Source organism: Pundamilia nyererei, unplaced genomic scaffold (assembly GCF_000239375.1).
Source record: "Pundamilia nyererei isolate P.nyererei 1_Seehausen unplaced genomic scaffold, PunNye1.0 scaffold00142, whole genome shotgun sequence".
NCBI classification, from domain to species: domain Eukaryota; kingdom Metazoa; phylum Chordata; class Actinopteri; order Cichliformes; family Cichlidae; genus Pundamilia; species Pundamilia nyererei.
In genome coordinates this window covers 1,147,394-1,164,476 of record NW_005187543.1, presented here as the reverse complement: position 1 = coordinate 1,164,476, position 17,083 = coordinate 1,147,394, and the positions used below count along the sequence as shown (strand labels likewise).

The window sequence follows — 17,083 nt, the reverse complement described above, 5'->3', positions numbered from 1 at the left end:
CGTCTATCTCAGGCTACTGGAGGAATGGAGAAGTCCTGGTACCGCTGCATCTTTCCATTTGGAATCATCTCTTTAGTTATCGGTGTAGCAGGAACAGGAGTGACCTACACTTATAATGACCTGCCTCAGACTAAAGTGGTGTCAGTTGTGCTACTCGTCATGGGTATTTTGCTGTTAATGATGGCAACTGCTTGTTGGACTGTCCACAAGAAGAAGAGAAGGAAAAAGAAAGAGGGGGGCTCATTCACGTCTGAGCAGTGTCCCCTGTGAGTGAACACAGGGGTATGATAGAGGAACATGCCTAGAGCTGGGAGCTCAAGGTTTGGCCAGAAATTCTTCACTTCACCTCCCAATGCAACGTCCCTCCATTCTCTGAAGTTACAAAGTTGAATTCAAATCATGTTGGAGATAGCTTGGGTCAAAAGGACAGATAAACATGACGCCGAAGATCTGTTTAGTCTGTGAGGTCTGCATCAGATTTTTTTGGATTGGCAATGAGAGATCACCAGTGCCTCACACGCTCTTTTATCATCAGACAGCAGGTGTCCGGTGTCAAAACAACCTCCGAGGAGATGTGCAAAATATGCATTGGACACTGCATGCATATTTACACACACTAACAGGCCTTTGATGACTTACGCACGAGCAGTTACAGCGGGAGCTCACACAGACACCTAACACGCTATGCAGAGCTGCTGCTGGAGTCAGTGCTGGCGTCACTAGGCACGTCAGTCACAGCATTCCTTGTATCAGGACAGGTGACTCTCCAAGAGGCCACAAACGGGCCAAAGACGGCAACCTGATACCCGGCCGAAAAAGCAACGCACCCACGTCAGCGGCCAACGTCATTCACTCGTCCTGTGACACTACAGCAATGTGTTGGGGGCTTTTTTTTGCGCAATGAGAGATTGGAACTTGAGTCCTGCTGGATCTTACTGGCATCTGTGTGGACGATCAGTTGGAGAGGGTAGAGGACCTGCTGGAGGAGTGCAAAGTGTTTGTGTGTGCTCAAATTAAGATCCAGGTCAACTGAGAGACTTTTGGAATTTGGTCCTCACAATGAAGGAAAAAGAGATTTGCACATATGGCCATGTCCATGGCAAACAAGAAAGCATTTTAAGTAAAGCGACATACCCTGAAAGGCCTTTTGTAGCTTCAGCTTCGCATTACAAAGGACTGGGGACCTAATTATGACTGACTTGATTGCCTTTCTTTTCAATAAGTGAGCATTTACACTCAGCCCTATGTGTTTGTGGGACACCTCAACTCCATACAAAGGAGTCCAGGATTATTGAAGGACACTGCCATAGGGGACATGCCACGGCAGGGACACTTTGACTGATCCTGCTCCCCTAGGGCCCCTCCCGTTTGGTGCCTTGAGCAACCACTCATGGAAAAAAGCTCTGCCACATTCCCCCACTCCAAGAGTTACCCCCCTTTGCTTTCTCTCTTTACCCAACAGGACTCTTCAAATCTGTTTCTCATTGTACACTGCCAGCTTCTGACTTAATCACACTCATTTTCCATTGTTGTATAGCCCAGGAGATGTGTGGACAGACTTATTATGCTCAAATTAAGACACACACTTACACGACAACCTCACAGTCCGCAGACATTCATGCAGTCTTTATCTATCTGTGCCAAAGGAATTGGTTGTTTTAATTTTTTCCCCCAGCTGTGGAAAAAATGTTGATTAAAAGTGAGTCGCTAAATCCTGTGTGAAAATAGGATACAAGGCTGTTCTCTAGTGAAAATTGAGTAATAGGTAGGCTCTAAGTGGCTCTGAGGTTTCCTTTTCCTTCACATTTTCTTTTAGGAAGAGTGAGTGAATGTAGCTGCGCTCAGCGCCACATCTGTGAATAGGTGCTTTCTCACAGGATGAGATAAACAATGGCATTTTACTCTGTCTTAATCATTCTCTTTTGTGTGACTGAATGTAACATGAGGTTCAAAACGTAACTCCCGCAGGGAGTAAGTGCAATGTATACAATGTATAGCAATTTCAGAGAAGACAATTTGTCTCCACGCGAAGGACTTTAGTGACACTTCTTTACCTTTGAGAGCTACTATAGATCACTGTTGCATTGATTGTCTCCACTGGTTTAGTCAAGCTTGCTAAGGAAAATGTGTCTGTATACCCAGGGGTAACAGTTAACATCGAATGCCAATCCCACCGAGGACCTTTTGAAAGCCAACTTGCCAAATTCAAGGCTGCATCTGTCATCCTGCCCAACCTCAGTACACTTGCAAAGAGTCGGTCCCTTTTCTTTTGACATGTTTTGCGGCTCAGTGTGCATTTAGATGTTGTCTTGCATGCTAATGAAGGAAGAGAAATATAGTTAGGAGGTAATGGAGAAAAACAAGGAACCTGGGAAGTCATTCCTTTCACTACATGTGGCAGTGAGTAGTTGCCCCAGCAGTTAGATTAGGATCAGCCATCCTGAACAAAGCAGTAATATTGTCGAGGAACATGATGCATTACTGGAATCCATGGCGAGAATTTAAATTGAATAGGAGAGGAATAAGTCTTCTCTGAACCTTAGATCAGTGTGTTTGCAAACACCGGCATACTGCAAGCATTTATAATTTTTTTTAAGGTAAATGTCAAATGCACAAAGCTCATAAAAGTATTTATAGGTGGGCCATTGTTTTAGTATCCTCTGATCAAGACAAGTTAAGATTTACATTACACGGGCTGTCTCGCTTTGCTATCAGATCCGTTCACCCGGATTAGGGTTTGCTCTAACAATGATGGGCATGAGTTGTGGACAGATGTGGTGGACCTGTCACAGATGTGGAAGAGAAGGATGTTTGGTGGCACAGAGAGGAAACAAAGATGGTTATTCGTCAGTTTACTGTGGGAAACAAAGGATGCCAAAAGCAAGATAGGTAACGTGTATACGCTTATACTCTCGCCTCTGTATAGTCCACATTATATATGTAGTACACTTTGGCCGCATTGTTGTTCATTTTAAAGCTATATCGTGCCAGTATATTGACACTAAACAAACAAACAAAACAAAAAAAAAATGATGGAAGGTGACCAGAAATTGTTTCTTGTTTCTTGGAGATGTGAAGTGATTTCCCTTCTGCCTTCTGAAAGATTAAAGGGAAAACCTACCTCTCTCTGCTGCGGGGAAAAATGTCCCTCTCCCAGAAGACAGCCATGCTGTCAGCCTATGCTTTTTGTCACTCCAGCGAGTGACACAAAATACGTTGGTTTGTGTGCCCACTAATATTTGGTGCTGTATATACAATTATTTTTCTATTTGTACTGTATATTTCTACTCATATGTAAATTTGAATTGTTCATGTAAGCACTGTATTAAACAAATGTCACATAAGCACCTTTGTTTGTGATAGCCTAAAGGTAAAAAGAAAGAACCTTTATGCATTCATTGTATGTCTTTGTACTTGTTTGCTTTGGAAAATAATTTAGAATAGTGTGAACCGTCACACCATTCAACTCTGTCCTGGTCAATCTGGAAGAATCTCTGACAGGGCTAAAAATACAGAAGACAAGTGGAGAGTGGACAGTGGATACAAAGGAGAACAACATTGTTTTGGCTCTATTTCGAACAGTGTGAGCAATAATTACAACCGTCGCTCTGTTTTTTCACAAAACGCAAAACCTGTCTTCAGTTGACAGCCTTCGCTTGAAATTTCGATGCTGTATTTAGACGCGCTGTCATGTGTTGCCCTGCCAGCTAGGATGACTTGTTCAGATACCCGGGGATGAGGAATCTGGTTGTTAAGAAAACAGACTGGCCAACATCAATCAGAATAAATGACACCACCTACTGGCAGTAGAATAAAGTAGGCCAAGTACTCTCACTTGTTATTAAGTCACAGTTCTGCAGGAATTAATTTTATATTTCTGGGTATAAACATATTTCATCAAATTAAATTACAGCTGGTAAAGCGTGGGTGTGGAGGGAACAGTGCTTAGGTCTTGATAAAAGGGTGGGTAGGCCATTGAGGGGCAAAGTGCAGATGAGGTGGAAGTGGTCAGCTGGATTGCTAGGGTCAGCACGGATTACAGGAAACCAGACGGAAACAAGTCGTCCGCCTCTTTTTATCCAGAACTTGGCCTCAAACCAAAACATTCAGCACTATTTGGCTCCTTATCAGACTTTGAATTATATAAAACTCAGTTTAATACATACAAAACAGAAAAAAAGAAGCAAACAGCACAATTTGACACATTAAAGAGACATCTGGTGTCCCATGACTTTATTTATACTTTATTCAAATTTCGGATCAACACCATCTGTTCAAAAGACAAATCTGGGTGTATTTAATTAGCCAGCGACTAAGGCTGGTTCCACATAATACCTTTGTAGCAGGAGGGAGTTACATTTCAGTTCATCTCCAGATATTATGGGAGCTGTTTTGGAGACAGTTGTAGATGAAATTACACATGCCTGGCCAGACGGTCAGATTAAATCACAAGCAAAATGACATTAAGCTGCAGTCTGTGTATAGCTATTGCAACAGAAACAAATGTGACGAGAAGACATTGGGCTTAATCACTCAAAGACTTGAGAATACTTTAATAATCCAACAGTGACACAAACTAAATGCTGGTTCTTAGTTTTAGGTATTTCTGTATGGGCATCATCAACACTGGAAATTACAAACAGATAGTAGCAATCTTTTTCTCATCAATAAAGCTTGCAAATTAAGTCACTGAAATGTGAAGTCATCTCCCATTTACTTCCCATATATAAATAAACTTTTTTACTACCAATAAAAATGACAGATCTTGCAGTTTTCTCAGCACACTGAGCGTGGTTGTTTAGCTTTAATTATTTTTGTTAAGGTTCAAAGCACCACTGGATCTCCTTTCCCTGGTTACTTTGTGTTTTACTGAGAAAATGGTTAAGATTACTCTGAGTTTCTATGGAAACTGCTGCATCTAGTTGTGAATGTTACAGCCCCTGCCCTCTCTGAGGTCACTCCGCTACAAGATAATTTGATCATCCTGCACCTCCAGTTTTAAATAGCCTAAGAATGAGCAAATGAGCAATTTAAACACTTGTAAGCTCATGATTATAGAAGAAGAATGCCTAGATGTGTTGTCTTAATGCTTTTGTGAATTACATAAAAGTTTCATGTAAACTTATTTAGGCATATTCCTCTTTTTTTTTTTTTAAAGGAACCTACTGAGTGGAAGAGGCAATGTTGAGCACTGGCTATTGTTAGTGATGATTAGATTGGATGAGCAGGTGATGTGTGGATCAATAGAGAGCCTGAAAGGAACACATGATTACTCTTGGGAGGTTACGCTGCTCCCTTAAGACCCTTTTCAGAAAGACAAGCAATGAAGAGATACTATTGAACTGAGACAGTATAGCAAATAACAGTGGGGATATAATAATCATAATTACAATCAGGGTGTCATCTAATTAAAGGCAGCTGCTTCAGAAGCTGAACCAGTCGCTAATTTCTTTTAGTTACATCTCTGTTTTAGCAAACAAATATAATCATATTACATATCATATTACAAACTCTCAGTCATTTTAAAACACACATTAAAGCCTGCTTATTCTTGCTGAGCAGGGTATTGCATTTTTTTATTACAGTTGGTCTTATTTATGTCTATTGAGATTTATCTCATGATGTTTTATTGAGTTTATTGTGTATATTAGTGTATTTATTAGTGAGCTGGTTTAATGTTAATTATATAATATTTCACATAACCTATTCACCTATATGGACCCATTCATTTTGGTCAACTGAGGTTGTTCTAAATGTCCTATAAAAATAAACTTTGATTTGACTTGGCATCTTCTGTCGTTTCAAATATTTTACATATCAGGACGTAAAGAAATATTTAGCTTAATGTACACACACACACACACACACACACACACACACACACACACACATATATATATATATATATATATATATATATGTTTGAAGGATGTCTTTTGACATCCTTCAAAGCTGACGCTACGCACCTGTCCCTTTAAACACCGTACCTTTAAAAAATATTCTCTACCCAACTACATTTCCCACAGTCCACTGTTTAAAGGTGGTTCGGTGGGCATGCTTCTAAATCGGGTCAGCCAATTATATACCTTCACTAACGAGCGCGTACTTCGAAATGTCGTTACGTTCTCCAATGAGCGTTTAATATGTTACAGTTTTGTACCGTCTGACCAATCGTCGCGAGCGTTCTTCGCGCTGACCAATCAAATGGCTAAAATGTTGAATAAAGGCATCATCAGTGAGGACCAATCAGATTGAACGTATAGTTTAAACGGTGAGCGCGGGCGGTCCTAGAGAGCATCTTTTGGGGCGGGTCCAATAAGTGAGGACGCGTGCTTGGATTTGAATTCAGGCAATAGCTAACAACTTACGGAGACATTAGTCAACTATCACAGCAAAACAGACACAGGAAACAGCACTGTTACACTACCTATTTCGTTTTCTAGTAATTAGTGTGAGCATTTGAATGTGAGTAACATTAGCCAACATCGTCTCGTATATAAATCGCTACTCAAGAGTTGCATCTACAGTAAGACATCGCTGTTTGAGGAGTGATCCCTGTACTTGCAATGAAAGCAGGCGGTAAGTACTTTTTTCAACTTGTTCTTGCTAACACCGATATATGGAAATTACTATAATATGCAACAAGTGTTTGCGGTCTTACTTCAGAGCACTAAAGTTTGACACAGTTAGCATTGGTGATTAGCTGCTGCTCACCACAAACGTTAACTGGTATAGCCTCCGGGAAGTAATGGTAAATCATATTGGCAATATATCTATGCAGGTAAAACGTCTCTTCTTTTAACTTTGTGAGCATTTTGTGGTCATTGAAAAATAAATACTTAGCGTTAGACTAGTTCGAATTTGAAACCTAATTGAAACTCATCGTTACTACTGCCGTGGAACTTACAGGAGGGAAATTTGGGCGCTCATCGACTTTGACTTTCCTCCTTCAGCTGCTCAGTTCACCGCCGTTAGATTTTTAACATCTGCAGAAAAAAACATTAGCTTTTTATGTGTTTTAATACTTTTAATGTGATGATCTTTCCATTAATTTTAAACATTTTCCCACTCACTCACAGAGAGTTTGAGTAGACCACCCGTAGATGCCTTACGTTAGTAGTTTTGAATGTGGAGCCATGCAACCTTCATCTTGGAGTGCATCACTGTATGTCTAAATCAACTTGACCTGCTTTCAATGAAAGGCAAATATTAGTTTGTCATTAATGTGAGAATTAGTTAGCCAATCTTGCACTTAGGTGTGGAATTTTAAGTGATTTGTGATTTTGATTGTGTACACTTAAAGCATTCCTCCCAGTGCTGTTGCTTGCAGGGTGAATATGGGAAAGATGCTCAAGTATTCAAAACATTTGATGTGTAATATATGCAGTTCCTCTTTGCTTTTTTTCTTTCAGTTGTCCACTGCCGTTGTTCAAAATGCTACTCGGTTCCAGCACGGAAGCGGGTACGTAAGCGATCTTCTGGGATCACCTTGCTGTCTCTCCCTGAGGAGGTTCTTCTCTGTGTGCTCCAGTATCTCTCTGCAGAGGATCTCCTGTCTATCCGAGCTGTGAGTAAAAGTGCACACTCTGACACAGCTAAACTCTTTATTACCTGAGATTTCTCCTCTGCTGGGGTTCTAATTATTTTTATTTATTTTTTTAAATGCCTGTTTCAGGTTCACTCTCAGCTGCGGGACATTGTTGACAACCACTCTAGTGTTTGGGCCAGGGTCAGTTTCAGAGACACGTGGCCATCCCCAAACACATTATGGCTTTTTGAAAGGTACATCACCTACTGTCAAAAGTGTACTTATATATATGTTGTTTGTCAATTTGAGTCTTTACTTTAAATTTTGTCTTCCTTTAGAGCTGCTGACAAAGGGAATTTTGAAGCTGCTGTGAAGCTTGGAATTGCATATTTATACAATGAAGGACGTAAGTTGTTGTTTGGTTCATGTCAGAGATTAAATGGGGAGTCATATATAAACACAGATAACAGAAAACCCTTTAAATAATTGAACTAATTGATTAAAAATGTGCATCCTCTCTCGCCTTCAGCATTGTTAAGTGACGAGGGCCGAGCAGATGTGTGTGGTCGAAAGGCTTCCCACTTCTTTAGCCTCGCAGAGAGCCTGCGCTCCCTCACAGCAGATCCCTTCATCTGGGTGTTCATCCGTCCACCGTGGTCGCCCACCGGCAGCTGCTGCAAGGCCGTGGTGTTCGATCACCTCAAGGCTGAGTGCGCTAACAACATGGTAGGCTCAGAGTTCCTGTTTGACCAGCTGGGGTGCAAATTTAATCTCCATTGATGTCTGATTTGGTCTTAAAGTATTAAGTTGGGGTTTCTCTTAAATCATTAATTCAGACAAAATATTACATAAAAATGTAATATTTGGAAGGCTGCCTGAACACCCTGTCCCTAAAGCTTGGCTTCTGTTCTTCTTAGTTGACTATGATTTACAGTGCCATACACTGCATGTGCAAAACTGTTTACCAATCTGCTTTTGTGATTTCTCTGCAGGAGAGGAGGGGTCCCCTGTTGCATTGTTTGGCCAAAGTTTTGCAGCTGTTTGAGGTGAGTGAGACTGTGGGGGGCTGTATCTCAATCCAGGTGTGGTTAGACCAGTTTCTATTACCCCCACCCCTTCACCAAAACCTAAAACTGAGCTGATGTCACAGGGGCTGTTGGACCAGTTGGTCATTAGCACCACAGATGGAATAAGTCCCTGTCATGCAGCTTCTGTTGTCTTACAGGCCTTGTTGTTTCTTCTTACTCACAGCTTCAGTATGCTTTGTTATTTACCAATGTGACAAAGCAGAACTATGTCACGAGCCTTCATATGTTGCAGAGACAGCATGCGGCAGACAGTTTACCTTTACTGCTATCATTAACCTTAAGGAACTGTGTTTCATTTGTCCAGGATGATGAGAAGCGTTCAGAAGCCATATCCATGCTGGAGGAGTCGTCACAGGCTGGCTGTCTACAGAGCTCATACCTGTTGTGGCAGCACAGCCGTAAGGCAGCTGTGAGTCAGGTTCTCTCATTACCGTGTTTCGAGATTTACTCTCAGAAGCATGCGCCTTTGGTGAAGACAGCTGTTTGTTTGGGATTTATTTCTTATTTACACAGTCAGTCAAACATAACCAGCTAACATAGTAAATGCTTTACAGATTCTAGAAAGATTCTCACGTTGACTCCAATCATGAGCTTACGGTTTTGTTTTCGTTTTTTTTGGTGTATGTGTTTCAGATCGCAGATCCAGGAAGGTACCTGCAGTGTGTGCGAACCCTCAGGGACTATGCTGGGAAAGGATGTTGGGAGGCACAGGTGCGTGATTGAGGACAATTCACCAACTTTCAGTTGGTTTCTTGTGATCGGTTTTCTCTGTCAATCTGTAGCTTTGTTCTCTCTTTGTACTCCCCTGCGGTGATACAAAAAAGCAGCAAATGGCTTTTCTTTTGAAAGCCTTTCAGCTGTCATTTCTTGTTTTTTATTACCCGGGCCTACATTTCTCCAGAGCTGGAGTTGCTTATTGAAATGCTATCAACTAAAGTCAAGAGGGCTTGACAGATGTTGACGTTCTCTCTTTCTTTTTTTCCTTTTTTTTTCGCCCCACTGAATCACAAAAGTATGACTCAGCTAAATCCCAAGGTCTGTAATTATATCAGGAAACTAATACAGTACTAAACTTTGTTGTTGCCTTTCTAGCGTTACATAGCAGCAAGATGTCAAGCCTTCTTGTGTAATTATTTTAGTGCTTTGTCTTCTTCCCCTAGTTGTCCTTGGCCAAAGTGTGCAGCAGTGGCAATCCGCTGGGTTTGGAGTCGAAGGCCTGCTCGGATTTAGTCGCCCAGCTCTTCAGCTCCTGTAATCCAGCATCACGGCCCTCATCTCAGGAAATCTTGAAACAAGGAATCAAGGACAGCATGAGGTAGATCGAACAGAAGCAACGTCATGATTTTACTGTCTCTTGATGAATATCTCTAGTCCCTGTGATGACTCATTGCGTGCTGATTATCCTCCCCTTCTTTAATGACATTAGTAAAGGGATGACACACCCCGGCAATAAAAGTTACCACATTGACTCGAGGTAGATGTGACCGAGTCTGATGCCCTGAGTTAACTTGAATTGTTGTTACCAAGTTTTAGAAACGCCACTTTCTGCTTTCCAAAGCCACCCAGTTTATATTCTTAAAAGGTTTACGATATTGATTATTATTACATGGTTAAAACTTGGCACACTGCCCTGATGCACCTGATTTTAAATTTTTTGTTTGCTTGTCTCCAGGTACATCCTGGTGGACTGGCTTGTGGAGGTGACCACAATGAAGGACTTCACCAGCCAGACGCTGCATGTGACTGTAGGCTGCGTGGACCGTTATTTGACTTTGCGGTCTGTCCCCAAAGCTCGTCTTCAGTTATTAGGAATCGCCTGCATGGTCATCTGCACAAGGTAAGGATGCACACATACCATGGTTTTTGTTCGTTTCTGAATTATTTATTTATCTAAAAGGCAAATGTTTTGTAACTTTTTTTTTTCCTTTTCAGATACATCAGCAAAGAAATCCTGACCATACGTGAAGCAGTTTGGTTGACAGACAACACCTACAAATATGAGGACCTGGTTCGAATGATGGGAGAGGTCATCTCTGTGCTGGAGGGAAACATCAGGGTGAATACAACAAGCATCGTTTGTTTGGTGTATTGTTTAGTATTTGGTGCCAGTGAAGTATTTCCCGACCTTCTTTAATGCAAAGACTAATGCTTATGCTTTCTTGCAGAGCCCCACACTGCTGGACTACGGCGAGGTCCTGCTCTCTCTGCTCCCTCTGGAGAGGCGAACCACTCACCTATTTAGCTACATCTGCGAGCTGTCCCTGCTTTACTCTGCTCTAGCCACACCGCCACCTGCTAAACTGGCCTGTGCCGCACTGCTGCTCACACGGGCATTACATCACTATGGTAAACACACTCGCTCATACACACTCGTACAACGTTCCAGCCTTTTAACAACAGGCTGTAACTCAAGAGTCTTTTCAAACATGCAGAATGTACAGGTTTAGTTTTGTGTTAAGTTTACCTTCATCTTAAATTATGTCTGTGTTCTTCCTCTCTGCAGCTCCTCTTTGGCCCACCTTGTTGGCGGATTACACAGGCTTTTCCAAGCAAGACATTGTTCCCCTTTCAGTGCTGCTCTATGTCAAATGGTACGTTTCTTTGTGTGTGTGCGTGTGCGCGTGCGTGTGTGTGTGTGTGTGTGTGTGTGTGTGTGTGTGTACGCAAAACTAAACTCCCTCACATCACGCCATGTTAGATTCACAGAGTGTGACATCAAATGACATCAGAGCAGCCGTGACTTGCACATCTTAAATGCTTCAGATCATAAGCTGCAAGTGTAATAAGAAATATAAAATGGGCATATCTATTTTGTGCTGTTTGCTTTACCCTACTGTATTTGATTAGTGGTTACTTAGCGCAGATCCTACTAAACCCTGGGTTATACTTGGTTACGGACACGGACAACTGGAGACCCAACATGAGAGTTATCATTCCTGTTATACTTCTTTGAAGCCTTGGACCCTCCACATTCCAGGAACCCAAGAGAACTCGTGCACATTGAAATTATAAAACCAGATTAAGTCTTAGCATTATCTAGTATCCATGTAATTGGAACTACAGATGTAACTGCATAAACTTTACTGGTTCACCCCACCGACACAGGAGCAATCTGCTTAAAGCCTTGATTATACTTTGCACGTCTGAGTCAGCTCGGTCTTTGCATTACAGAGACTTAGCAGTACAATGCACTTAACCCCATGTGTACCAGAGTAGGTGGACAAAGTAGTACAACAGGAATGATTACTTAGCCATCGTGTCTCCAGCTCAATAAACAATAAAAAAACATGGACGTAGCTTCCACGTCAGAAAAATGAAACCAATGTAGAAATGCCTTAAACTTGCATTCTGCTTGAAGGCCACCAGATGGTGATAGCTGAAGTTGCAGAAAGACGTTCGATCCAATAGAAGTCTAGAAAAACAGCTTTCTGATTTGACCTCTGTAAACAAGCCTGATGGACTCAGTCATACATTTTGGGATAATATTAAATTTAAAAAAAAAAGGAAGTTTTTTTTTGTAAATCTTGGTCATACCATCTTTCATAATCGAGGATTATTTATGGCGTGAAACTGTACACTCATTGGCTAATGAGGTTTCAACAACAAGTCATCAGCCAATAGATGCACAGTTTATGCTTCACAGACAGTTTATACTCACCTTTGGGCTTCAAAACGGGACTTCGGAAATCAACGAGTAACATCACAATAGCTATGTTCATGTTATATACTGTCTATGCGCCACCTGTCTGCATAGACGGAGCATAATCATGGTTTTAGTATGCAGAAATTGCTAAAATTCCAAAAATTGTGCACTTAAAATGTAAATAAACAGAATGCAATTATTTTCAAATCAAATAAACCCATATTTTATTCAGAATAGATCACAGAAAAGAGAGAGCGTAATTTTAATGGAAATATTAGCTCATTTTGAATTTGGCAGCAACGTGGCGCAAAAAAGTTTGGATGTAGGGCAACAAACGGCTTGGAGATTAAAGTAGTACTTAAAAGAAACATTTTACAATTAAATATGCTAATTGGCATCTGGACAGTAATATGACTGGGTTTGAGAAGGGGGGTCTTTGAGAGACAGTTTCTCATGAGTAAAGATGAGCAGAGGTTCATCAGTTTAACATTGTGGAGACTTCAAAAATATCTCATCATGTACATCATAATCCATATAATCATCCAATATCAAAACATCCTGAGAATCTGGAGAAATCTCTGTGCACACGGGATCTTTCTTCTTTATTTTCTTCCTCCTTTTTTCTTTTTTCTTTTTTTTTTTTTTTTTTTTTAATGGGTTTGAGGTTTTCACATTAATGCATTTCTAAATGCATCATACTCTTACTCGCAAAAAACTGAAGCACAAATTTCTTGCTTGGCCTGTTTTTAAATAGTGAGCCATATTATTAGTCAGTTAGTTCTATTAAAATGCTCTTTTTGGAGCACAGTCCAGAAGTCCAGTTAATAGATGCAGTTTGTGGAGGTGAAGCCTAGTATAACAAATGCTGCTGCTATGCCTCCAACTCCAGCATGGAGGATGGGTTTGTTTGTTTTTTTTCTTTCTTTTGTTTTTTTCTTTAATAAATCGCCCCACAGTAGGGTTGTGATGAAGGAAGAAACTATCCATAGAGGCCATCACAGTTTGTAGCGGGCAGTAAATCTGCTTTTAAACTTTAAAATGTGATATTTTAACAAGAGCAGCCTGTGGGAAATGACTTGTTTTTTGGAGTCATACTTAAGTGGCAATTAGAAGGATTGCAGTTTTTGGCACTTCTTTATTGGCTTGACTTTTCAGCCCTGGAGGCTGCGTCTTGCTTGTAGCTTGTTGTTAATTACAGGTTGTTCGGCTGAGGGACTTATAACTCTTTATGTACTTAAGAAATTGTTATTGTAAAACAAGAAGCAACGCTAAGTCAAGAAAAACGGGGGGGGGGGAATCAACATTGGCAAAGTAAGGAGTGGGCTAATGGGCTGACTGAAAGCAGATGACAAAGACTTCCTGTTTTGTCTTTGGGTTATTCTTTATCAATGCGTTTTTTTTCCCCAGCTGTCACTTATGATAATTGGTGGTTTCGATGTTACAGTTCGTCCATGTTCGGAGAAAAGAGATTTACCTGCATGCACCTAAACCCTGCTCAAACGTGATTGGTCGATGGATCTCCAAAACTACAAGCAAACTGTAAAATTGCTATTGACGTGCTCCCATGGCCAATAATCTCACCAGTTTCTCTCCTATTATTGGATCTCACAAATTAATAAAGCAAATGCCTGTTCAGCTGTTTATTTACAGCTCAGCAGCTTTACAGAACCTACATTGGAGAAGATGAGCCAAAAATGTATTTCCCTGTTGCCTCACTGTGCTTTCCTCGATTGGAAGATAACAAGAATTGATTGATGACTCTGGCCAAAGAAAGTGATTGGCCGTGAGGGTTTTAAAGCAAAACCAAAGTGGAGAGAGCGCCAGAGTCTTATAGACAGAGGGAAGCATTTGGACTATTGGTGTGGAGGTGGTTGGATGTGGGTGTGTGTGTGTGTGTGTGTGTGTGGGTGACCAGTGAATCAGCAACTGAGTCACAGAAACGTGCCTCGGGGTGAGTCTCTTTGATAGGTGAGCATCGTATCAACAAACTGTAATTCGCAAATGGACAAGTAACAAGATTTGTCCCCAAGAGATGATTGAAGTGTTGCTGCAAGTAAACTGGATCATACTCAGATCTTGTTTTTTTCCCCTCTGCTTCCCCCTCCCTGTCTGTCTTCAGTTTCAGTCAAGATGTTCCCAAAGATTACAGGCACGTCTCTCTCACTGGTGTCAAGCAACGGTTTGAAGACGAGGCCTACCACCACATCAGTAAAGATAAGGTACTGTGCTAGTATTATTATTATTAATTGTCTTAATTTTATAAAAAAGGGTTAGGCATGGTTTAGGCATATCTTGCCGTGGTTTTTCTGAATGAATTTTTTTCCTCCCCTTCATGGTTTCAACAAGGTGATGGATTTTAAAGAGCTCTGCCAGATCCTGGAGATTCCTGAGGTGGTGCCTCAGATGGAGCCTCCCAGTCCCACTGGTCAGCCAGCGGACATCCATACCTTCCTGGCCTCTCCATCAAGCGACGGCAAGAAGTAAGCAGGGTCTGAATGTGTAGAGACACATCATTAGTTTTTTTTTGTTTTGTTAAATTAATGATCTGAAAAAATGTTCATGTTTTTATTCTGCCTCATGAACTATAATTTTATAAATGTGGCCATAATTGTGAGTAATGTGGCATTTATTTTCTCTTTCCATGACTGTGAAAATTGGTACTGGCCACCCAGTAAAAACATTTGCTGCGCAATGTACCCTGTGCGAGCAATCAAATGATTTTAGATAAGTGTACTGACTACATCAGCAAAGACCAGGGAACAGTTCCTATTAAAGCTCCAGTATGTAACATGATGTGGCATGTGTAGCACCCAGTTTTGCATCATGTGCAGGATGTATATAGAAAATCAATACAAGCTTAGTAGAGTGCTGGTGTGATGGGATTTAGGACATGCGGAGAATTGAGACACGCCCCGCCTCTTTCCTTGCTCATTTAGCAGCTCTTATCGCGGCTGAGTCACCTGTGTGCCGTGGCGAACTGACTCGTGAAGCATCTTGACCAGAAGGTGTTTGTTTTTGTGCCATCTGCGAGAAGTTCCCGTGACTCACAGCAACCCCTCTGCTTGTCCCACTGTTTTTCCGAAGGAGACGCGATGACAGCATGCAGGCGCACCGAGGCAGCTTTGTGGCCACGCCCACTGCAGAACTATCAAATCAGGAAGAGAAGCTGCTGGGCGACATCCTGGATTGGAGCCTGGACACTTCCTGCTCGGGTTATGAGGGGGACAGGGAGGAAGAAAGCGAGGGAGAGAGAGAGGATGACTGTGAGTATGAGGGAGGGGTAGGGCACGCTTAATGCAGTGCTGATTACCAGCAGGCTCAAATTCTTTAATGCATTAAAATGAGCTAAACTATATGAACAGGAGAATAATGCCTGAGTTCATCTTGAGTAAGACATAATTTAAATGGAGATGACTAAGCAGCACTTTCTTTCCCCCCCCCAATAGGTTCCATGATATCCATCAAGCTGGATCCGCTTACTGATGCAGGCGAAAGGGGGGAGCACTGCCGAGCTCTATCCAGCGATGAGGACAGCTTCTGTGAAGCAAGGAGGGAGGTGAACAAGGATTCCCAAGGCCAAGAGCCCGTTTCCCTCTCTAAAGACCTTCACAGTTCAGGATATTCCTCAGTCCAGAGTGTAAGCCCCTCATCTACATGCTCCTCCTCCTCCTACTCATCGTCTCTCAGGGCTTGCACATTCAAGACCTTTACCACTTCTCTGGGTGCTGCTTCTTCCAATGCCCAGCCAGGCTTCCGCCTCTTAGTTCCCATGCAGAGGCCTCGGGGCACATCTAGCAAACAAGTAAAAAGGAAGAACACAGCGGCTCACAGTGGATGCGAGGTGGAGAGAGAAGAGGAGGAAGAAGAGTATTCTGCCAGTGCAGGGTTTCTGAGCCTATAGACCATGGTTATTTTGATGGCCTCAGACTTTTCACACTTTAAGAAAACACACACACACAAAAAAAAAATTCCAGCACTTTTCAATATTGCAGGCTGACTCATGTCAGTCTGCACTGGTCTGTCAATCACCACAAGATCTAGAGACTTTGCTCAAGGAGAATTAAGGGAAAGACGAACGTCTGTATATGAATAGAATAGAAACATGCCTTCTATTGTGTTACATTTCATTTACATGTTTACAGGCTTGCAGCAATTAAATACCTCCAGTAAAGAGATTCACACTCAGCTCTGATACCACTGGAAAATAACTTGCCTTTCCTCAGGACCCTGGTACAATGGTTGCCATTTCAGCTATTTTTACAGTCTCCTACAACGACCTATCTCAGATCACGCTGGATAGTTGTAAAAAGTGAAACCTCATGGATATGTTTTGTTTTTTGGGAGGGGTGTATTGTTTTGGTTGCTGATATGCACTGTCTGTACAAGAAGTAAGCTTGTATTTTGGTGAATTTCATACATAGGTGACCACTGTCATCTACTTAATGGATCGTCAATGATTGTTTGCCTTCACGTTCACTTTTGTTCTTTGCCAAAGGTACTGTGGTGGTGTCTGTTTTACTCGTTTCAGGGGCATCTACCTTCAGAGAAGCAGAGCTGTGAAATGACTCATTTGGTGAACTGCATCCTCTGTAGTCTTGTAACTATACACCAGTTGTGCTGTGTATAAATTTTTATTCTGTTTTAATGTTTTGATCAGTGTTAAGACCTGTAACACACTAATCACATCAGGTGGTAAATGTTGGGTTTTTCATACACTATACATTTGTGAAGTTTTGCCAATGACCAAGAACCACCAGCCGAACAACTATTGTGCAAATGTTTGGTGTTGTGTGGTTGTAACTTATTTTTGCGCAGACCTGACAC

General features: G+C 41.6%; 1 protein-coding gene across 1 annotated transcript; it reads left to right on the top strand.

Moving 5' to 3' along the window:
• Positions 1–6,313: 6,313 nt before the first annotated feature.
• Positions 6,314–17,077, top strand: ccnf (cyclin F). Its single transcript, XM_005744355.1, has 17 exons — positions 6,314–6,579; positions 7,413–7,567; positions 7,676–7,782; positions 7,867–7,934; positions 8,058–8,254; positions 8,521–8,574; positions 8,921–9,025; positions 9,250–9,327; positions 9,777–9,931; positions 10,289–10,453; positions 10,549–10,672; positions 10,782–10,962; positions 11,120–11,207; positions 14,379–14,478; positions 14,606–14,739; positions 15,344–15,522; positions 15,706–17,077. Exons 1-17 carry the CDS (start codon positions 6,567–6,569, stop codon positions 16,158–16,160), a joined length of 2,358 nt encoding a protein of 785 aa, XP_005744412.1. The 5' UTR covers positions 6,314–6,566; the 3' UTR covers positions 16,161–17,077.
• The last annotated feature ends 6 nt before the right edge of the window (positions 17,078–17,083 follow it).

Bases quoted from the DNA above. Each gene is read 5' to 3' on its own strand.
- ccnf (XM_005744355.1), top strand. The intron at 7,783-7,866 runs GTACATCACCTA...GTCTTCCTTTAG, and splicing joins ACATTATGGCTTTTTGAAAG to AGCTGCTGACAAAGGGAATT. The intron at 8,255-8,520 runs GTAGGCTCAGAG...ATTTCTCTGCAG, and splicing joins CTGAGTGCGCTAACAACATG to GAGAGGAGGGGTCCCCTGTT.